This window comes from Lathyrus oleraceus, chromosome 6 (genome assembly GCF_024323335.1).
Source record: "Lathyrus oleraceus cultivar Zhongwan6 chromosome 6, CAAS_Psat_ZW6_1.0, whole genome shotgun sequence".
NCBI classification, from domain to species: Eukaryota; Viridiplantae; Streptophyta; class Magnoliopsida; order Fabales; family Fabaceae; genus Lathyrus; species Lathyrus oleraceus.
Window position 1 is genome coordinate 54,272,645 of NC_066584.1, and position 24,388 is coordinate 54,297,032.

At 35.2% G+C, this 24,388-nt stretch overlaps 1 protein-coding gene across 1 annotated transcript in view; it reads right to left on the minus strand.

Annotated features, from left to right (window-relative positions):
* Positions 1-760: 760 nt before the first annotated feature.
* Positions 761-24,388, minus strand: part of LOC127098162 (ubiquitin C-terminal hydrolase 12) — a 32,702-nt gene continuing 9,074 nt past the window's right edge. Inside the window, exons 12-32 of the mRNA XM_051036671.1 lie at positions 20,408-20,486; positions 20,173-20,319; positions 20,009-20,089; positions 19,688-19,807; positions 16,769-16,891; positions 15,279-15,356; positions 15,065-15,153; positions 14,696-14,804; positions 14,534-14,602; positions 14,249-14,359; positions 11,291-11,346; positions 11,014-11,191; positions 10,811-10,912; positions 10,675-10,740; positions 8,807-8,872; positions 4,765-4,830; positions 3,615-3,701; positions 3,350-3,466; positions 2,030-2,104; positions 1,798-1,884; positions 761-1,298 (exon numbers count right to left, since the gene is read on the minus strand). Of these exons, the coding sequence (XP_050892628.1) occupies positions 1,257-1,298; positions 1,798-1,884; positions 2,030-2,104; positions 3,350-3,466; positions 3,615-3,701; positions 4,765-4,830; positions 8,807-8,872; positions 10,675-10,740; positions 10,811-10,912; positions 11,014-11,191; positions 11,291-11,346; positions 14,249-14,359; positions 14,534-14,602; positions 14,696-14,804; positions 15,065-15,153; positions 15,279-15,356; positions 16,769-16,891; positions 19,688-19,807; positions 20,009-20,089; positions 20,173-20,319; positions 20,408-20,486 (1,948 nt within the window). The 3' untranslated portion in view covers positions 761-1,256. The remainder of the gene's footprint in view (positions 1,299-1,797; positions 1,885-2,029; positions 2,105-3,349; positions 3,467-3,614; positions 3,702-4,764; positions 4,831-8,806; positions 8,873-10,674; positions 10,741-10,810; positions 10,913-11,013; positions 11,192-11,290; positions 11,347-14,248; positions 14,360-14,533; positions 14,603-14,695; positions 14,805-15,064; positions 15,154-15,278; positions 15,357-16,768; positions 16,892-19,687; positions 19,808-20,008; positions 20,090-20,172; positions 20,320-20,407; positions 20,487-24,388) is intronic.

Sequence of the window (24,388 nt, forward strand, 5' to 3'; positions counted from 1 at the left end):
TTCCTTTCAACATTGATTTTCTTCGCCTTCACTGGTCGGATTTGTTATCTTTTTATTCACCATGGTAATTAAGGGGATTCAATACAAGGAAAGTAATTTGATAGGATGATGTTATGATGACCCGTGTTAGTTTTACAGGACACCCACGGTAGGCGCTAATTATACTATTAGAAAGTTCATATGCATGAAAACCCCTTATGAATAAGGGCAATCAGCAAGTTTAAGGTTTATTGTGGGATGGAGAGCTAACTCACATGTGTGAGAAGCTCTATATCTTTATTAAATGGTAAATGCGTCATATTACAGGAATGAATTGCGTTAAAGGTAGTTAATGTTAAACCGACTTCTACCAACAATCAAAGATGTAGATCCGAAAAATTATATCTAAAAGTGTACTTCAATCAATGGGCACATGATTCAAAAACGTACAATGAATTTTTTTTATAACATAAAGGGGAGAAGCAACTCTCTTGATATTAACCTTCCGGAACGGAAACCTTGGATGATTAAGAATCAGCCTGTAGTGTTGAATCCTAGGGATTTACTAGTCTGTCTATCCCTAGAATACAAAACTTGAGTTTTTTTCTTTCAACGAAGTTAATATTTTATTTGGAAGATCACGAGTGTATAGATGCATCCAAAATATGTAACGCATTTCCAATCCTTTGTCGAGTGCTTATCAGATACAACGGATACAACCCAAGTTGTAGTAGAGGCAAAAGCAAACTCCACATACAATCGGCTAATCGAAGATGAGAAATAAAAGGTAAGGTTGTCCTTTAACTAACACAGCTTTAAGCCTCAATAATTAAGGTGACAAAAAGCACAGGAAAATTTTTACAAGTCAGACCCTGTAGGAAGCATATACACATTCCCCAGCCACTCGAAGCACCATCTCCAACTAAAGCAAAGTGAAAATCTCACAATGGGTGAACCGGGCCATAGAAAACATTTAAGTATATACCTATACCTATACTTTCTATACAAAACCCAACCCAAAATCTTATGTACCAAATGACAAAGGAATATAAAATCAACCTTCAAAACATCTAAAATTGCTCCGGTGTAAATGTGTTTGAATCACTATTCAAGGCTATACTCATCACCTCCTCAACTGAACAGAAAAATGGACTGGGACAGACTACTCAGAAGGAGATATACAGCTTCACTGTGCTTTTTTCTACCACGACAAAGCTTCAACTGCCGCCGGACATAGTACTACCAAATTGACTGATCAAGATGATACAGGCTTTCCTCTAGTTGTAGATTTTTATTGGTTTATCAAACGCATGACGATTCTGCAAAATTAAGAAATAATCATTATAGGCTTTTAAAATCCACAAATGAAATTAATTCCTGAGACATGACAATCATCTGTCTTGCCATTATTATATATATTTTGAACTAACATGCTCCAAAGTGCATAGAGTAAAACTCAATTACCAATTATTGAGGCTAGTAATGGTTATCCTCTTTTTCTTATAATTAAGAACAAAAGTTTTGAATGGGGAAGGGATTCTGCGTTCATGTTAAAATTGTCTTGCATGGTAAGGAGAAGAACATTTGGGAGATATGATACATCACCAAAGTGCTGGAATGTGTAGGCAATATATTGCATGATTCATGTCTGGATGTGTTTAAATGAGTTTTTCCTCTTCCGTTATTTTTTAGTGCACCTTAATTGTATGTAAAATATACCCACTAACTCATTGTCATCTACAATATATATCTACTTCATGACAAGGCATATATTATACCTCAAAGGAAGGAGGAAATGGTTGCTTGATAATATTTTACCTGATTGGCTGTATATGATCTTCTTGGTGAATTATCTGTGTGCTCCAGTCCCAGATATTGCTCCCATGCGCCGTATATGTCTCTTCTCTAAGAAACCAAATAATAGTACAGCGTATTATTAAATCTAGTAATTAAAACAAAGCCGACTCCTATTTTCGTAAACAGCCTCTCAAGCTTAGAAACAGAGCACAACTAAAAGATGTAATTACAGAGCAGAGAGAAATGACATTACCTGAAACCGACTGGAAATAATGTTTGAATCTTGAAGGTACTCAGGACGACCAAGTGAAACAAACGCAAACTTCCACTGCAGGAAACAGACAGAGAAGCAATACTCTTTAATAATCATTATTGAAAACCTAAAAGCTTATTTGCAGCTGCCAGGAATGAGATTGACAACATGAAGTTTACAAAGATATCATTAGAATAAATTATGTATCTGCAAATAAAAATTATATATACATATCAGACAGAACCGCATCATAGAGAAACCAGTTCAAACATAGCCTCAATATCATACCTAAATTTAAAAATTCACTCGAGCTCAACTATTTTATGATGTGTTTCAAAATCAATTCACACTATGGCTAGTTATACTAAACTAGTATATATTTGAAAAAGATTAAAATCTTAGTGAAGGCGATTGCCCCGGTACTGGTAAACGTTGCTCTTTCCTGATTTGGAGCATGAATCTCACCTGTCTGTGTAGCTAGCCGCTTTTCTGTCATTTTGATTTAAGACTTGAATCGTGAATTATTTTAATATACATATATAATATTTAATTATATTATTAGCATGTCACTAGTTTTTTAATCATATATAATATTTAACAAAAAAAGATATTTTTTTAATCATACATATTCTTACCAGCTAACAACAAGCTGGACAACTTCAAGAGCTTACAAGTCTATTGTACACAATTAACCAACATGGGTGTTGGAATTTCCGCTTTCATTACGGTCCGCCCCTAGTCACCTTAATTGCGACATTTGGCTTGCCTTTTCACAGCAGCCTCCAACACCTTCATTGTATTGGGTGTGAAGGGGTGTATTTAGTCTCACATTGCTTAGAGATATGGTATGTGTTGTATTTATTAGTGAAGGCAATTCTTATCTTACAAACGGTTCTTCAGGGATGAGTTAGACCCAACCCAAATTTTCTAAGATGGTATCCGGGCCTATCCTAAATCAATTGTTGGGTTTCCCGCATCATCCATGTTTCGGCTTCATTGAGGTCAGAGCGTGAGGGGTGTGTTGGAATTTCCACCTTCATTATGGTCCGCCTCTAATCGCCTAAATTGCGGCATTTGGCTTGCCATCATTGCAGCCACCAACACCTTCATTGTGTTGGGTTTGAAGGGGTGAATTTAGTCTCACATTGCTTAGAGATATGGTTTGTGTATTGTTTATTAGAGGGGACAATTCTCATCTTACAAACCGATTTTGTAGGGATGAGTTAGGCCCAACTCACATTCTAAGAATGGGGATGGTTGTATCAGAATTGAAAACATAATAATAGGAGCAGATAATTCAATCACATTCAAAATATTTACCTTTAAAAACTCCTCATTTGGAACTTGTAACTTCTTTTGTACCCGCAATTTGACTTCAGCTAATGTCTCACCCTCGCGGATAACCAAGAAGAACGGATCTCCGAAGTTCTGAACATGCTGATATTACCAAAGAACCCCAAAAACAAAATATTAGAAAATTTTAGAGGTAGTAACAAACTTCAATTTGTTGAAGACGAATTTTATTTTACACAGATTTTAAGCACTGAATAAATAAATTATAAACATACAAGGCATTTAGTCTTACCATCTGATTTTGTGCAGTGTCTTTCAAAAAATGATAAACATGTATCATCCGATCATGAGGGCCAAGGTTTTTCTCGTCTTCCGGAACCTGCGGCAACAAAAAACCCATGTAAAATGTGTATAAAAAAACTAATTTAGAGAATAATAAAAGGAGGGAGAAAGTATGACATCATACCGTTGCAGAAAAAATGGCATTGATAATAGACTAGAGACATAATTGGAAAAAAGAGACTGATGGGTTTTTTTAAACATCCAGTCTGGTTCTAAGACAAAGCATATGCAATGAATCTAAGAATGCAATGCTATGACATTTATAATAGCTTTTAGTTTAGTATAATCAGATTTTTTTACAATGTCATATGTTCTATACATAAAACAGATACTTGGTACATTCATAATGTTTTAGTTTGTCGCATATTAAGTGTTATATATGATGATGTCATTTTATTTATGTTCTGGTTATTGTGCTGCATCATAAGTGCTCATTAAGCACAGAATTTCCCTAACTTGGATTGGTCAGCCTAAAAATAAAATCATCTAATCCAAAGCAATACCATCTTTAACCAGACTGGATCTGTTCAAATTTAATATAGAAAATCCAAACTGCAACTTGTTTTTATTTGTTGATATATGCATATAATAAGTATTATTAATGACTGAGATATTATCTCCACAAATAATAATATTTATAATGCATATCTGTCCACTATTTCTAGATGGGATGACTTTTGGCTTAAAAATGATCCAGAGCGAAGTGCAAATTCTTTTTTTAAACACATTTAAATGTTTGATGGATAGGAAAAATAAGGAAGATCAAGTAATGGTTCCTCGGAAACTGCAAAAGTACAAAAGCCAAATTTGACCAAGCGCTACAAGCTGAAAACTACAGTATCGTGAGACAATTTAATAGCCATGAAAAGGATTCTAAATGTAAAATAGTAGAGCCCAAAGCATTAGAGAAACATGGAGGACAGTGTAGTTTTATAGCATATTAAAGTTTAAGGGTGTCAGATGAAATGGTTAGAGAAATAATGCAGCTTTTATTACGAAAAAATGGTTTAATATGATTGGGGCACCTGTCATTTCCAATATCTCTAGTCCAGATTCTGACAACAAAACAATTTATTAATATAAAGCAGCATATAGTTTACCTCTTCTGCTCGTAATGTCCAATAATGATCATTAATATTCTCAATATTTTCATTGACATGGAAAATCTGCAATAGATGGATCATACAATATCATGAGAATTCCCAAAAACCTGATGCATCTTCACAATCATTCTTCATTATTAAGAAACCATAAAAACAGCAGCATATAACTGATATTATACGAAAATATGCATTAAGTTATAGATGATAAGATGTCTAAAATAAAAGGAACCAATTAGGTTGTCAGTAAATTGAGACCACAAAGAAAAATTCAATATCAACTATAAATTATCGTGCTACGACCCTACTTTATGTATCTTATTCAGTAAGCCTTCAAGCATATGGTAGTGGAAAAGGAAGTGTTTCCCAACATAAAAGATAGAACATAATAATGATAAGTATCTTAGGAACCCACCCTTAAAAGCTAGATATCACGGGGGAAGAACCAAGTCAGTTAAATGCTCCACTAAACAACCCATATTATTTGACTTGGGACTTGGACACCCCCATAATACCTAAATTATAAAACAAATTCAAGTCTTGGTTAGTTATTATCCAACGAAGTCTTCATTTAAAGCTGAACTTATGGTCAACGCCCAATCTTCGGGATCGCAACCAGAGTCTTTCTTTGTCAATTTCATTTTCCATCAATTAATCATGAGATCTAAGCAAAAGAACAGTTTTGCAACATTGACATCATAGTTTATGCAAGCTCTTTGAACTAGTACAGTAGATGCTCGAACTATTTTAAGGGATCATTTTCCATGTGCTCAAGCCATCCATCAATATATCTCTACCTCTATTTATCTGACTTAATCCAAAGCTCGAGCTGATTCATCCTCAATTCCACTAAGTCAGACTTGGAATCATATAAATCTCACATAAGCACCACCTTAGAGATGAACTCCTTCTGGTACAACTGTTTTGGTTATGGTGTATTTGGTCATGGCTGTAAAGGTAGACTGGCAAGAAGCATTTTGTTATGTGTTTTAACTATAGTTGACTCCTGCCTCCGTCACTACAACCAGCAACATCAAACACATGTGCCTCTTGTTCTCATAGCTTAAATGGGTTACCAGATTATTCTACACTGGTTCACAGCCTCCTAGTGGTACTCAACTTGGTCCTCCTCCTATGGGCCCCAACAATACATGGATCAGAACTCAACAGTAGCACGTCCAGGACAGATGCAATATCCTCCACCAAATGCTATGATTACCAACACTGTATTCAATACCAACACTGTCTGGTTTCTAACTCTAGTGTCTCCTTTCGTGTAACAAATAATTCCAAGTACATACAGCAATATATGCCTTTTGAAGGCTGTGGTAAAAAACAGTTGTCGATAGCGGTCCATGGCAGAGGGCCAAAAATTCGCCATTCAGGGTTATGGCAGAAAAACCAGCAATATCAACTGACATTTACCATTGTGGGGAGCCCAAAAACCGCCATGTATATCCGCCATGGCGAATATTTGATAACACTAGGTAAAACTGCAGGTTTGAGTTCTAATCATTGCGGGGAGCCCAAAAACCGCCATGTATATGAACTAGGAAACTAGTGTTTATCTCTGACAGTGTAGTGGAAAGAAAGCGTAGATACTGTGGATTTAGGTCTTGTAGTCTTGAGCATGCATCATTCCCTCTAATTATCTCAGTGAAACCTTCTACCCAGCCACCAAACATGTCTCCATTCGCCTTATTCAACCCTTACTTCTTGATGTAAATTCTTTTTTTAATGCATTTCTTGATGAAGAAGTCTACATAGATAAGTCTCAAGGCTTCACTTCCAGTGATGCTACCGTAGTCTGTTGCCTGAGTTGTTTACATATTTATGTTAATAAATATCATCATTGGGAGCTCATCCTCTTAGATTCAGATCATTACTCAAAAGCTGCATCAAGTGTTTTTGTTCAAACAACTTGGCAACCTGGACTATTTTATGGGAGTTGAAGTCAAGATATTAGAAACTGAGAAAAGCATGAAAATAGAGAAGAGATATAGGAGAGAGAAGAGAAAGAAGAGAGAGTTAGTTAGATCTAGCTGAATCTGATTTCAGTTTCTCAAAGTTAGTTACACTTCAGTATTTATAGCCAAACCTAACAATGCTGACTCAGCACAGTTAATTAGTTACATCAGTCATACCCAATGGCTGGCTGTTAAATATAGTTTGCCATATCTCAAGGGTACTCTGCATTATGGCCTGCAACTTGTTTTTTCCTTTCTGCATCAACCTCTCTCCTTCACTGGATTTTGTGATGCAGATAGCGTTGTTGGTCTTGATGATTGATTGCAGGTCCACTTCAGGATCCGCCATGGTTCTAACTTAATCTCATGTGGTCCAGAAAACATAGAGTAGTTGCCCTCTCCAATGCTGAAACATGTTATTGTTGACAAGCTCAAACCACTGTTGAACTGTTGTGGATTTAGACACTCCTTCCCTGCCCTTATTATCCTCTATAACAACTAGTGTGTTGTTTCGTATAAAGCATAAACTCACGGACACTTCCACCGATAATATCTGTTAAGAATGTGTGATTGAGCCTAACTCAACCCTACAAAACCGGTTGGTAGAGTGAGGGTTGCCCCCACTTATAAAGTCATGTTCAGGCCATATATCATCCGATGTGGGACTCTTAACACACCCCCTCACGCCCAGGACTGGACATCTGGAGCGTGGAAATAAATGGTGGGTGGCCCGATAGTGGAAACCTAATAGTAGGTGGCCCACCGGATCTTAAATGAGGCTCTGATACCATGTTAAGAATGTGTGATTGGGCCTAACTCAACCCTACAAAACCGGTTGGTAGAGTGAGGGTTGCCCCCACTTATAAAGTCATGTTCAGGCCATATATCATCCGATGTGGGACTCTCAACAATATCATTTGATCTTTATTTATCAATCTATTATTAAAAGAGTAAAAAATATTCTAATCAAAATTAATGCTTTTAGTTCTTCATTGATGCTCCAGTACATCTTTTAACACTTCCGACACGCGTTGTATTAGTGACCTACGGGTGTTGGACACCGATTCGTGTCCAACTCGAAGAGTGGTGAAACAAAGAAAAAAAACATTTTTTGGAGATACTTGTCTGACTTTTCCGAAACGTGTCGTACAAGTGTCATGCAAGTGTTGAACACCGGCATGTGTTAGACACCGCATCACGCCTACTCCTAAAGGTGTTCGTGCTTCATAGGCTGTTTCCATGACCCACATGAAGATTGATATATTTTCTTGTTCATGAAGGAGTGTTGGGAAAGTAGTTGCTTCTCTAGCTCATCCACTTTAGAAGTTGCCCACACTGATTAGAAGGCTGACATTCTAAGAAAATCTGATCCTCTACAAGATTTCTAGAACTCAGGAACAAGTTCAACGAGGATACCATTGCTTCTCCAGCTCATCCACTTTGATCTTGTGCACGGGGTGAATCTCAAGTTTCAATCATTTATAAGATAATATTTTAAACAGTTTAGTCTTTCTTTTCTGAGTTCTCACTCTAGGCGTTGTTGACCTTTGGCATTTAATTGCATTAAGATAGGGTTATTATTAATTTAAACGACACTAATAGTCATTTTAAAAGCATTCTGGAGGATTTTAACTTGGCCCTTGAGATTACAAGGTCAAACACTTTATCTTTGGCATTTAATTGCATCAATAAGGGTTATTAATTTAAACGACAATAATGGTCCCTTTAAAACCATCTCTGGAGGATTTTAACTTGTCCCTTGAGATTACTAGGTCAAACACTTTAGGGCCCAATTTGGAAGGAGTGCTATACTAATTACATTTGGAGCAGGTTAAACTATCTAACTATTACTAATCTAGTCCCAATCCAACACTTAGCCCTTTACTAATCTTGGATCGCCCGAGTGCTTGTCCCTATTAGAGGTGTGTGGCTTTCAGGAACACTATATGAATCTACTTTTCACCTCATAAAGACACTGAACCATCAACTAACCAACTCTAGGAAATCATGTTTACTGATAATGGCCCAATGTGAGTATTTCAAAATAAAATTCAAAATCTACATATAATGTTCACCTTATAGATCTTGTGATTGAATACTTCAAGCAATCTAAGTTCTGCATCAGGATGTGATAAATCTACCTGTTTCAGAGGGAAACTAAATTAGTTAGAAATTTCCACTAATGCCAGCAGTCACAAATGTAAGCATGATAACACAAGAAAACAACCCTAACAATATGGTTTCATTAAGCTAATCAGCAGTCCAGAAAACAACCCTAAACAAATGTAAGCACGATCCCTGTTTCAAAAATGATGGATGAAAAGAAAATCCCCAGTCCAGAAAATGAAACATAAACAAATACACGTATCTAATGAGTTTATTAAGCTAATCAGCCAAAAAGAGCTGTCTTATCTCATTGCATATCTGAAATATTGATCTCTTAAGCCAAACCAGGAGCAGCTGTAAAAGAAGCTGTATACATAATCCTATCAGGCAACACTACTCCCTAAGATAGGAGCAATCATTCCAACTCCAAAAAAACAAAATAATCATGTAAACTACACTTTACCACAGGATTTTGTTTATTTTCTTATTATTTACACTTGAAAAGGAACATAAGAATTCGATCCAACAAAAGAGGATGAGCTCAGTCCACAGAAAGAATACCACAATTTTATTCCGTATGTAGGTCACATTAATGAAAAACTAAACAAGGCAATTTCAGTCTTAGAACTACACATGACATGCATATCAAGAGGAACCATTGAACTTGAAGCTCTAAAGCATGCATCCTCAATTTTAAGGCACGCATACCTGGTACCCAGTATCCTGGGGTAAGTACGCATTTCATATGTGTTAGTGAATACAGGATATGCAATGAAGCTGCTTTTCTAAAAACAATGAATCGGGCACACCTTGTGTACAACTTGGCACTGTTAGGGTATAACTTGAATACTTGAACAAAACAAAGTTATGGATTGGATTTTCTCTTTTGGTTTATGAGAGCAGAAGTTGTAACCAAATCATTTACCTTCCAAAGCATCAACTAGAGTCTTCTCCTAAGAAATCAAAGTTAGATCGCCTATGGTATGATTATGAGATGCTCATTCGAATGATAAAGATGAACATCGTTCGTATTTCACTTTATAATTTAGCCCACTCAGGGTGGGTAAAACAGTTTGATGTCAACAAATGCTTTCTTATGAGGACTCGTCTAGGACTTGGTCTAACAAATAAACAGACAAAGTGTGAAGATTGAGGAAGACTTAATATGAACTAAAACAGAAAACCCAAGTCTTGTTTGGAAGAGTTACAAAATCAATGGTGTCCCGAGCTACAAGCACGGCCAAAGAGTTCTTTTCTTCAAAAACTCAGCAGGAAAACTAAAGGCAATTCTTGTTTATGTTGATGACCCATTAAGAGACAATTTCTTAAGGGAGTTTTATTCGAAGGCTCCTTGGAAAACTCAAGTATTTTTTGGGATTGAAATCCATGAAAGAACTAACACATAGAGATAGACTGTTAATTTGTGAGATAAGGTTTATCAAGGAGAAATTACTATTGAATTTGTGTGTTCTAATGATCCACTGGCTTAAGTGTGTTAATTCTCAAGAGGTCCTCGGGTTGAATATTTTGTTACATGTTTGGTGATATGACATGTAAGCTCTAGTTTGAAGTAGTGCCATCATTATTTGATGTAAATACTCCTTAGCTGTGCAGAATCCCAGATTGGTGGTAATTAGGATTGAAATAAACAATCATATCAATTAGGCATTTGCCGTATTCTCAGAAAATATACAGTCAGCTATGCTCTGATAAAACATAATACAAGAAAATGTGTCTAAATGTGTGAACATAATCTGTATGTGCCTACAAGAAAATGTGTCTAAATGTGTGAACAAAATCTGCATGTGCCTACAAATCATGAGGTTTACTGCTTTACCTTTGATTTTAGATCATTAATTACATCTGCCACAGTACTATGCTTCGGTAATCTAATTATCATCACCTGAACAGACAAAAACTTGGTTAGAAATATAAAAACTAATAAAGTATAAGCAACCATCGACAGTACTAACTTCATCCTTGGCATCATGATGGAAAGCAATCTTGAGCGTTTTTAGGCATTGCAATTCAGGCAGAGGAATATCCAATACTTCATAGTATAGAACATCAGTAGCCTAGGAAAAAAAACCAAACCAGTTATAAGTCCATTCGACACTATGCACGGATTCTAAAATGCAACCGCATCTTTAATTAAAAATGTGCTGCAATCAGTAACCTGATTGTAGTGAACCAGCATGTCAGACAAATGATCCACTCCTCGGTACTTGATAGGTTGTGGTTTAGGTTGCTGGGAGTAGCAATTATGAGATGTGAGTCTGATTTTAGAAGGATCATTCAAACCAAGATGTTGAGAGACCCTTTCTACAACATCATCATAAGTGTGAAGCTTTGACCTAGATGATGACAGAGCAGAAATGAAATACCAAAGATAAGCTAGATTAACATAAAATGATTAAAAAGACTAAAAAATCATATGTTCAACAGAAACTCACAGCTCAAGACTGAACTCATCCTCCTTGGGTTTCTCCAAAAACCTAAAGCGAACAACCTGCACATCAAAGCAAAGTAATTAATTGAAAAGGGCTTGATATAGTAGGCTAAACAGAACTAGTACCTAAAATGCAAGATTATTTTCAGTACATTTGATGTCTAATTGCAAGGGAATGTAGAATCAAATCAAACACACGGAGCCATTTAATGCTGTTCATTATGAACCACAAGTAAAATGCAAGACAGCCCCAAAAGAGACATAGCTCTGCATATTCAATGCTAGTCGAAGCAGACTATTGTCGTTCTTAAATGTAATTCTAGTTCATCTGAAACTGGTAATCCACTTTGGAAATACATCACAGTAAGGAAACCTAAAGAAACAGTCATAAGAAATCCCCATTGGAAATATATGCATAGAAAACAAACTGCCACTGAATCAGAATTTGGGATAGGGGGTCTGAGCATGTTGAGATAGTCAAATTGTGGAGATAAAGTTCATCATTGAGTAACTAAGGAATACTGGGAAAAGATGTCAAGTTGTGTTGATATGATTGCTAAAAGAACTAGGATGGTTTTGGAATAACTAAATGAGTACTCCTGGAGTAGTACTCTAGATGGTTAAGATTATAATAGGATGTGAGATGAAAACATCCTATGAATTTTTTTATTGGCTATTCTCCAACTCAGAAGGGGCATAAGGGTTTTGACCCAACCCAAACAAAGTTTTTGTAATGGATGTTACTATTGTTGAAAACCAGCCTTTATTTAGTGACATTCATCTTCAGGTGAAATTTTGATGAGGGTTCCTTTTTTTGAAAACATTATTGCTTTAAGTGATATAGTGTTGTCACAAGATTCCGAGATTTGTATTGGTGCACCAAAAGAAAATGTCCAAGATTCCATATCGGAATCCAATCCATTGTGAACGTGGTCCCCACAGATTCCGGGGCAACAACTTTAAATCAAAACCATGATGTGCAAGTTCTTGATCTCAATAATAATGAAGGACAGCCTACAAAATGACATATTTAAAGAAACAAAAGGCATGTTAAATAGCAGTTGTCTCACTGGGAAGGGAAAGGTCTTTGAAAGAAGAAACCGCAAAAAGGGAAATGAGGAACCCATTCTCAAGCCCGGCCAAGAATCTGAACCAAGAGATAAGCCAACGCATCATCCTATCAGGGATAAGTCCTCTCCCGATCCTACGATTCATTGTGAGTTCGTATAGATGTTCCTATAGTGATTAGAAAAGGTATAAGATCTTGCACTAAACTTTCTGAGTAAATATGCGTCCTACTCAAATTTGTCTTCTTCATTTGTTGCATTTGACTTAGTTGACTACAGTAGAAATTTTAAAAACTGCACAGGAAGCTCTAAAAGTTACGAAGTGGAAGGAAGGTGTTTTAAGAAGACGAAAGCTCTTGGGAAGAATAAGATTTGGAAGGTCACGACTTTACCGACAAGGAAGAGTATGGTGGGATGTAAACAGGTCTTCATTGTAAAATATAATTTAGATAACACAGTTAAAAGGTACAAGTCTTGTGAGGGTTTACTCAGACATATATCATTGACTACTCAAAACTTTTCACTCTAGTTGCTAAGTAAAGCATTGTTAGAGTTCTCTTTTCCTTGGTGGTGAACTTAGATTGGCCTCTCAATGGTTGCCTTGGAGGGAAAAGTATATATGGATAGTCCTCCATGCTTCAAAGATAAACTTGGTCCAATTGTGTGCAAACTACAAAAGTCTCTATATGTCTTGAGCAATCTCCAAATCTCCAAGGCTTGGTTCAAAAAATCCACTTGGTCAGTTTAACAGAAAGGGAAAGTGCAGGGACAATCAGATCATACATAATTCACAAAAAATTTCAGCTCATACATTATTCACAAAAAATTTCAGATTATACATCATTCACAAAAAATTTCAGATCATACAATGGATGGAAGTATTATTGAGAAAATATATACTTCAGAACTATAGCTAAAAAATTGTAGAGTCGCTGGAGGTGATTGAAGCAAAGGAAGTTGTGCACTTCGAAGGTTTCTGAAGGAGGCTATGGTGGTTTTCAGGAATTAGTCTCACCAAAGAAGAAGCAATTGGTCAAATCACAATTGGATGCAGAGAGAAACACACCAATAGAAAAGAGAATAACTGGATGAAGCATAGTGAACATGCAAAAGATAGCAGGACAGAAATGCCGAAAATGACAGCAGAAGAAATTTTAAACTCGCTGGCAGGATGGCAAAGAATTTGAAGACTTGTCGAAAGGATGACAAAAGTAGGATCACGATGTGGCTGCTCCAATGACATTGAGGGATCCACCCGAGAAAAATATGTGTCATTGCGAAAAGCCAAAAAAGGGCCTTCTAAAATAAATAATATACTGTTTAGGAGGCTTGTGAAAAAGAGATGCTGAAGAGCTGGAAAAGTATGGAAGCTTGACGGAAAAAAAATTTAGCTACATGATCAGAACCTTCTCTAATACCATGTTGAATTTATGAGTTTTAGCTACATGATCAGAATCTTCCCTGATACCATGTTGAATTTGTGATTTACTATGTCTAAATCGGACTACACTCACCTCTATTTATAATAGCATATAGAATAAATATTAACAGAAAGAATTCCCAAAACTAGGCAGAATTGAATAAGCGGAGAAATATTTCAATTGAAAGATTGAGAAATGATAAAGGAGAGTCACTACCCTAATTACAAATTTTACAATGACCAATGTACCTCTCTAACTAAACAAATAACTAACTACCCTCTAACTAATTCTCCCTATTCTAACTCCCAACAGATAGAGGTCATAGAAGTTTCTACACAACAATTACCCTAATTATTTTGCATTGCACATGCTTCCTAAGGCATGGAGACAAAGTTTGAGGAAACAATGTCTCAAGTTAAATGATAGAGAAAAAAAAATCAGATTAAAGGCTAATTTAACTAGTAATATACGTACTTGACGGTTTTGCACATAATCAAAGAATGAATAAACATCCGGATAGCAATATTGCTGTTCCTCGCCAGCTTGAAGGTTCTTCTGGAAGCAAATAATATCACCATCCTCTAGCTGCTCAAAGCACAATCATGAAAACAAAAAAATTACAACTTTACAGAAAACATTGGCTGATATTAATCTAAAGCCAAATAATAAACACCTGCAGCAAAATAAAAAATATAAAACACTTAACATTCTCAAAACCTCTGGAAACCCAATATACAGTAAGCTGCCAATAATTTATACCTGATTATCACGAAAAGTGCACTTCTTGTCAACAAGTTCACACATGATTTTAGGATCAAATTTTATTTCCTGAATATGCACAGCAGAAAGTAAGTAGTGTCGCACTAGTATTGATATTGCCATCATGGAGGGTAATTATAAATGAGAAGCAGATTGACTAACCTCAAACAGATCAATTTCTTGATCCGGAGCAAATCCAGCCATTTCATTTAGCTTCGTCAATATATCTGCTGGCTTTCTGCTACCCATCACAAAAAGCCTCCCAACATACCTGAGGAAACAAAAGGAAATGAAGTTTTATTAAGTAATGTAGTTTCAATCCTTTCAGTGCTGCCAAATCGTCGCCATGGCACTACCATCGTGTTATGACATGGGGATACTGCACCAGCCACCATAGGCTGCATCGCCTATTATATACACCATTCTTATGCCATACGCCTCAACTCAATATTTATATTAAGGATTTTTAGCTGGCTGTCATAATCCGTCAAAGAAAACATTGGTCCTAATTGGAATTGGTAAAGCACGTACCGAAGCTTCTCAGTTGAAGGTTCATAAAGTTTAAAGAATAGCAACAACTCTTCTTTCAACTTCTCAGGAGGAGGAATAGGGCGCAAATCCTAATTCATTGTGTAAGGCATAAATAACAAATCCATGTCAGCAGTGACTCAGTTGGAGAGGGAAACAAAAATACTAATAGCAACTACAACACTATCAGAAAGACGAAATGACAGAAAAAAACTACCTGTCCCTTTTCTATTTCCAAAAATAGCTTCAACTCTGCATTATTTGCCTTGTTGGAAGCTTCTCTTAACTGACCAACCTACAATTATAAAAATGACATGTCACAAGTCATGATTAGGAAGGTAACCATTCAATATACGCACACACAAAATGTTTACTCTTGCTCTCTTATTTACTTTTACTTATTCTTAATAAGATTTTATAGTGAAATTATCAATTACTATTATTGAAACCTTTTATCATGTCATTTTCAATTAAATATTGGAAGAATGTGTATTCATCATTTTAGGAGTTTGAGGGCAGAATAAAAAATTTATCTGATAATATTAAAACATTTATGTTTAAGGACAGACTGGACACAAACATGTTAGGACATGGACAAATGTAATGGACAAATATACCGTTAAGCAACAATCTTAGAATTTAGATTAGGCCTAACTCAACCTTACGAAATCGGCATGTAAGGTGAGGATTGTCCCCACTTATACCATCTTAGAATTTGATAGCAGGTGGTCTAACAGATCTAAGAAAGACTCTGATACCATCTTAGAATTTGAATTGGGTTAAACTCAACATTACAAAACTAGCTTGTAAGGTCTAACGGATCTAAGAAAGACTCTCATACCATCTTAGAATTTGAATTGGGTTTAACTCAACCTTACAAAACTAGCTTGTAAGGTGAGGATTGTCTCCACTTACAAACATATGTTTATAGTAACAACGAGTTTGGATTGGCTTATGAACAACTTATTTGGGTTCATCTACAGATACAATAATTTGTTAAAAGTATTTGGGAGTGCTTATGAAACATCTCTTATGATATCCCATAAGTTGTTTGGTTCTAGCAAATTTGAATAAGCTCTTCAAGATAGCATATTAGAACAGTTTATTGCTTATATAAGAATAGTTCAACCATGTTTTTCATTTCACTAAAGAAATAACTTATACACAAGAACTTATGTGAATTTATCCAAATGATTCCATTGTATACATAATAAAATGTTAATTTATCAAATTATTTTGGTATACCAAATAATCTATGTATTTATGATAGAAATGGGACCTTAGGACAGAGATCTGCAATAAGAAAATTATAGGAAATTTCCTCTATTTTTCCCAATAAATGACCAGGTCACTATTACGAACAACATTACCGAGTTACTATTATAAGTGCCAGGGCTTCTTTGAAAGTCTGATACTAATTCTCAATAAATTACCAGGTCCCTATTACTATTTTACAACAAGCACAATGTGACACAGTTCTAGCAAATATGAGGAATTTATCTACATTTTGTTATTTATTAATAGACTTGTGGCTGTGGCCCAAATTTTGCTAGCAACTGCAAAAATATCATATTCATCAAAAAATGAGGTCAACATAATACTAAGGTTAGGAATGAGGTTATCACCACTAACGTCAAACTCATTAAGACTTGCCAGCCACCCTGCTATTTATGAAACAAAACAATGGAAATTCTTTGATCTACTTACTGACTGTGTTTCTTCCTGAAATGTCACTGGCCTACTTGGACGATAAGTATGGTTTTGACGTTTTGCCCACAGCCAAAAGCGTTGATGCTCAACTGGTATGCCAAACTCTTTTGCAACTTCTTCCTGATCAAAGATTTATTATCAGAAAGATGTGAAATTATTTCAAATCATAATTAGTTTTGTAGAACATCTAAAGCTGAATAGATTATTCAACAATATCACGGGATGATGAAGTAAACAACGAACATGACACTATGATGTATTATAGTATTTATTCATGAAAGAAGGTTACGGCATTAAAGCAATAGAAGCTTGTAGCTACTTAAGCTGCTGACAGGAACAGACTAGCCGCATGTTTGGACAAACTTCAATTCGAAATCTAACTACAAAGAATGCTCATAAATATTACTATGCCTGGATTAGATCATTGGTCCTACCAAGCAGAAAGCTCATAAAAGATTGCACACTAATAGTCTAATACATTTACTATACTATTGTAGAAAAGATATATCAGGAATCTAGATGTAAATGATGTGTGGAAACAGCAGATTAGAAACAATTTAATGAATACAGATATTGCTCTTGAACTTGAGTCAAATGCTATAAATAGATGGAAATGTGAAAAAATTTCAAAATTACAGGCAGTACTAATTTTCAAAATTAAGACAGATGTTGCAAGAATCCAACAAAATATCAGCAAAATATAGATATGGAAGCACTAGGAAACAAGAATTGTAAAGTTGAAAACAACACAGAAGATCAAAAGAAATGCAGCAGAGTCAAAATAAAGAAAAATTTAACATGGTTCACCAAAACAGGCTACTTCCCTAGACAACTGACGGCAAAAATTGCATGTATGAATATGGATGCAGCAACAAAGATCAACAGAGAATTCAATCAAAAAAAAAGATCAACAGAGAAATTACAAATTTCTCTCATTCATTCTTCTCTCCAGAAGGAGATCTCAATCTCACAGAACTTCTATATCTTGATCACACAGAAGATCCAGAATGGTTTTCTTTCCACTCCTTCACCTATAGTTCAACATATGACAAAAGGACACCCTCAGACAATGGCATTAATTACAAGGAAATGTTCGCTCTAACGGAAAAGATGAACCAATTACTCGTGGATTAATGGTCTGTATGGTTTGAGATGAAGGACATTGGGAAACCCAAATATTTCTTGGGGATTGAAATTGCCTAATCAAAATAAGTCATTTTTCATTACCCAAAACAAGCATGTAATTGATTTTTCGCAGAAAGCAAGCAAGCTTAGATTCAAACCAGATGTGTTCTCACTTCCCATCGGGCATAATATAAAAAGATAGGGCACAAAAAGGAGATTGTCAATATTGACAATGTCCAATAACAGAGACTGATGGAGAGGTTCATTAACTTGATACACACTAAGGTAGGCATAAGCTCAAGCTAGAATGTGATTTTTCTCGGGTTGTCACTAGTCACTGCCTTTTACAATCCATATTTAGTTAGTGCCTTGGCATATCAAAAACCGTTCACGTTGTAGATAATGCTTTTTAGATATCTTTTAGTTTTAGGGAAGATAATGCTTGTGTTAATAAAATAGTTGCTTGTGGCATTGCTCATTTCAATTTTCAGTAGAGGGACTACCTTCCCCACTCTTAGAATTTGGATTGGGCTTAACTCATCACTACAAAACCGGCTTGTAAGGTGAGGCTTGCCCAAGCTTTATAAACACTACATAGGCCATATCTCTAAGCAATGTGAGACTAAATCCACCCCTTCAAGTCCAACACAATGTAGGTGTTGGAGGCTGCAATGAAGGAAAACCAAATACCGCAATTAGGCGACTAGAGGTGAACCGCAACGAAGGCGGAAATTATAACACCCACTTCAATGGGGAGAACTTTTCCCACAATACATCTCAAGCTATAGGTTCCAGTTCATAGCTCTTGATCCTTTGCATGGATTTTGATTTATTTCCCCCATGTTTTTTGTACTTCTTTTCACTATTTTTAATAAATTAAGGTTGCGCTAAAATTGATTGATAGGCTTTTGGGTGCCAATATAGTTGAAATTTATCTACTTTACAGTGATGCCTTTGCACTTCATTTTTGCTTAGATTAAAAAAAGTATGATAAATCCTATTCAAGATGATTGGACAAAACAAAACACAGAGATAGACTGATAGTTCATCAAGGAAAACTGGATGGTGGATTTATAATAAAGTGGCCTAGATCCCTTCTGAGCGCCAATTAGTAGGTGTTAAAACAAAGGACTTGCAACAAGTGGTGTTAGGATATAAAATAAAAGAGAAATGGAGTGGTTAAGAGTTGTTAGAGAAATTAGTTAGTTTGGTATGTGGTTGTTTAGCCTGTTAGCAAGTCTTAAAATAGCCCTCAGGGGTATCTCTTAATAATTGAGTTTCCTGTTCTTGCTTAATACAAATTTTTGTTTTCTTCATTTCCTGATATACCAATTGATCCTTGTTCAGTGAGGATTTCCGAGCTCAAAGGGAGAATCCTAACAGATTGATTGAACCAATTTATTAACAAATCGGGAATGATAGATATTCATTAACTGACTTGAAGGGGAATCTTGTTTATATGTAATTACTGTTGTAGGCATGCATTTTGTAATTATTAGCATTTGTGATATGGCCGGATAACCAGGCACATTAGTTGGAATTTGGTTTATATGTTCTGTTGAATGAGAGAAAATAAATGCATAAGGCAGTGAAACCATGGTTGAGCTACATAATGAAACTCCTTTCATACAGGCTCTACGCATTAAAAACAAATAAATGTATGAGACACTATTCATATTTACATTATAAAATATGCCGATAAAATAAACTAAATAATAATTATGAAGATCCAAATCATATTTTCTATATAATCCAACAAATTAAAGATTGTAGACAAACCATAGGTCATACCTTGAAAATTACAAAGGGTGTCTGTTTTTGGACGCGAAAACTTCGCACTTTATCATGATCCACAAGATCAAAGAACATATCCTTTCCAATTTGTTCATGCAGATCATCGTCACGGGCAATCTGAGGACAACAGATGAATAAAATAATAGTACACGTCAATTTAAGAACTCATATCAATACTGTATAAAGCACTCAAAGGAATAAACAATAATGATAAAGAGAAAGAGAGAGCTAGAGTTAGAACTCATATCAATACTGTATAAAGCACTCTAAAGGAATAAACAATAATGATAAAGAGAAAGAGAGAGCTAGAGTTGTAACCTTTACGATGGTATACAAATGAGCCTCGGCCTTCTCCTTCTTCTTCTTCTCCTTTTCCTCTTGTTCTTTCTTTAATCTTATCTAAAATATGTTGTTGAAAAGGATACATTTTATGTTGAAAATACAAAATAAAAATCATATGAAATCAGTGAATCGCAGCTTACTCGAAGGTGTTTGGCAATGTCCTTTTCATCCACATTACAAATTATCTTATCCTTGTCACTTTCACGCACATAGACAAGCATATATGCATTTGAGTACTTTGTAAATTTAAAAGGAGAGTTGTTGAACCCAGGATTTGTATGAGGTAACTGTCAAAAACAAAAAAATAAAGCAAATAGAAACAAGCATGATATTGTCAAAAAAACAAAATAGACAAAACAGCAAACAGAATATTACCTCTTCTTCACCACCATACTGCTCTTCTAAAGCCCTGTTTGTATCTTCTTTTGTTACTCGTTCATCATCAAATTTAAACCTGAAACAAGCAATTCATATTTTATTTTCAAATTTAAAATCAGGAATAAAAAACAGATATATAATATTGTTTAAAACTGAATAATATATCTCACGCATGTTGAAATTACAAGCACTAATCTCTTTATATAATACTATTTAATCTAATGGACTAAGCCCGAATATAAACTACTACTAACAGTAGTATAAATAATTTATTTAAAACTGAATAATATATCTCACGCATGTTGAAATTACAAGCACTAATCTCTTTATATAATACTATTTAATCTAATGGACCTAACTAATGGACTAAGCCCGAATATAAACTACTACTAACAGTAGTATAAATAATTTATTTACAACACTCCCTCTCAAACTTATTGTTGTTCAGCACCTTAGTTAGAAGATTTGCAGTTGTGTTGAGAAGGTATGTGCAAATAAGACCACTATTTAACTTTTCTTTGATGAAGTGTTTGTCAACTTCAACATATTTTGTTCTATCATGCTGCATTGGATTATCGGTTATGCTAATACCATATTTAATATCACAATAAAGTCTCATTGGTTCATCACTCTTTATCTTCAAGTCTTCTAATATCATTTTCAACCAAAGTAGTTCACATATCTCTTCTATCATTGCTCTGAATTTTGCTTCAGCACTAGATCTAGATACAACACTTTGTTTTCTACTCCTCCAAGTTACAAGATATTCCCACCCATAAAAGTACAAAATCATGTAGTTGATCTTCTATCCACAACGCATCCATTTCGTTCATACAAAAGTCCTCTACCTAGAGTTCCTTTTAAATATTGCACAATTCATAACGCAACTTGTAAATGAATCTCCTTTGGTTGGTGCATGAATTGGCTGACTAAGCTTACAGCAAAAGCACATTTGGTCTAGTATATGATAGGTATATAAGTTTTCCGTCTAATCTTTGATACATTCCCTTATCAACCGGAATATTTTCTTTTGTGTTCCCCAACTTTACACTTGGATCGATTGGTGTGCTTGTAGGCTTGCATGTTGTCTTACACGTCTCTGGTAGAAGATCAGTAATGTATTTTTGTTAAGATATGAAGATTCATTTCTTAGAGTGGACAACTTCAATTCCCATGAAGTACTACAATTTTCCCAAGGTCTTAATCTTAAACTTCTTGGCTAAGTGTTCGCCTAACAATTGTTGCTCCTTCTCATCATCACCTATTACTATAATGTCATCCAGATATACACTAATAAAATTGTTACTTTGGTGATCTTCTTGACTTTGTTTAAAGCCCAAACCTATCAATATTGTCTCAGAATGTTTGATAAATAGAGTATGATCTCTTTGACATAGAAACCAAGTCGCAAGTATTATTCTTATTCAGTGCCTCCATCTCCAAGGCCATGGCATGTTTCTATTTTCTATCAGACAATGCCTCAAATAAAGAGTTAGGTATTGTTATAGTGCTTAGACTTGTGAGGAATGCTTTATGGGTGGGTGAAAAAAGTTCAAAACTTAGTTAGTTGGATACAAGATAAAGTGGCTTGTTAGTACATTTTCTAGTATCTTTTCTAAAGGCAATTGGAAGATATAAATCCTTGTAGTGGTAGTATTGAGTTGGATTTTGTTTGTTGATGAGAAAATTAAAAAATTGAATCACTAGTGCTTTAAAGGTCGAGAGAAGTTACCTCAAGTAATGTCGAATTGGATTCTTAGATATGAGTAGAGTCAGGAATGTTCTTGTTTCTTGTATATACTAAATTCTTTCCAAATCTTACTTCAGTTTCAACATTTTCCATTTTTTCCAGAATCAAATTCAGTCTCAACATTGTCATCACTAGTTTCAGTCTCAACTTCCGGTTCGAAAGTAAAGTTAGGAAGTTGAGAAAACTTATCTTCCTTACTTACATTTCTCCCTCTGAAGATGAGTTTGAAGGAAGTAACTTTCTTGTTCATGGAAGGTGACATCTCTAGGGACAAAGTATTTATGAGATGGAGGATGATAATATTTGTAATCCTTTTGGGTAGAAGAGTATCCTATAAGGACAAATTTTAACGCTCTTGGATCAAGTTTCCCTCTACCATCATTGTGGATATGGACAAACGATACACACCCAAATATTCTAGCGATCAGATTACTTGAAATAGTCACATCAGGATAGAATGAGGATAATGAGATACAATGCAGTTAAGACAGCCTCATCCCTATATTTCTTAGGGACTTTATTTTGGAATATCATAACACGTGTTTGGTCTAACAAGTGACCATTCTTTCTCTCAGCAATCCCATTTTGTCGAGGGATTTTAACACAAGAAGACTCATGAATAATACCTTCTTCTTGACAGAAAGAATTAAGATCGTGGTTAAAGTAATATCTGTCACTATCGGACCTAATTCTCTTAATACTCACACCAAACTGATTTTTAACCATAGAAAAGAAGTGAAGAAACACATAACAAACTTCAGATTTTTGTTTTAACAAGTAGACCCAAGTAACCTGAGTGCAATCATCCATAAATGTTACAAACCAACGAACACCTGATATATTTATAAGATTTGACGGATCCTAAACATCGGTATAAATTAAGTAAAATGGAAAAGTACTCATTTTATTACTGACTAGAAAAGAGACACGCTTGTGCTTAGCAAGTTGACACACCTCACAACAAAGACTTTCCACATCTAAATCTTAAATAATGAAGGAAATAATTGTTTTATTACTCTAAATGATGGATGACCAAGGCGACAAGGGTTCAGAAGGACCTTCTCTCTATTGATTTTAATTGATTCTGAATAAAAAGATTTGTTATTGTTGAATAGATTTGGAGGAATATTTTGGTTATCCAAGTAATAAAGGTCATTCCATTCCCTAGCATTTTCAATTGTCCTCCCTAAATTCTTGTCCTGGAAAACACAAGCATTGTTATAAAAAATAACATTACATGATAGGTCGGTCGTAGGTTTTTGTATGGAAATTAGGCTAGTGTACAATTTAGGAAAATGAAGAACATTTCGAAGGATTATAGATGGGCTTATTTGGATATCTCCTTGCCTAGCTACAGTTATAAGGTACCTTTTACGGTTGATATTTTTTTGTTGCTAGTACATGGTGAATAAGTAGAAAACTGTGTAGGTAAAGGAGTCAAGTGGTTAGTAGCTCCAGAATCTAGCATCCAATATTGGTTAAAGAGTTTATCTGAGGCATCAAATCCAAAAGAAAATTGACTTACCAAGAGGAAGTGAAAACGGAAACCCACCTGAATGTACCAACATAGAAGTACCCATTGGTTTCTCAAACTTACTAAGAAGGGATCTCAACCTCTCTACTTCGTCTATGTTGAGTTGAACCAATTCTCCTTCTGACATATTGATGGATGTCATAGAAATGTGTCTGACACAATAGAACAAAAAAGAACCAGCAAACTAGTCTGCAAACTTCAATTGAACTTTTTGTGAACAGTGTTTCCATCGATGAAAAGGGTTTCCATCAATGAACTGTCTCGGGGATGAACAGTATCACTGCAGTGAACCGTGTTTCTTCTGTCAAGTTAAGAAATGTGGTTGGGCCTAACTCAATCCTACAAAACCGGCTTATAGAGTGAGGATTGCCCCCACTTATAAGGACATGTTCAGTCCATATATTATCAGTGAAACTCTTACTAAACCCCCTCACACCCAAAATAACATCTGGAACGTGAAAATAAATAGTGGGTGGCTCGATAGCGAAAATCTGATAGCAGGTAGTCCACCGAATCTTAAACATGACTCTAATATCATGTTTAAAACTGAATAATACATTTCAAGTATGTTAAAATTACAAGCACTAATCTCTTTATATAAGACTATTCTAATCTAATGGGCTTAACTAATGGACTAATAGCACGAATATAAATTACTACTAACAGTAGTAAAAATAACTTATTTACCACAAAT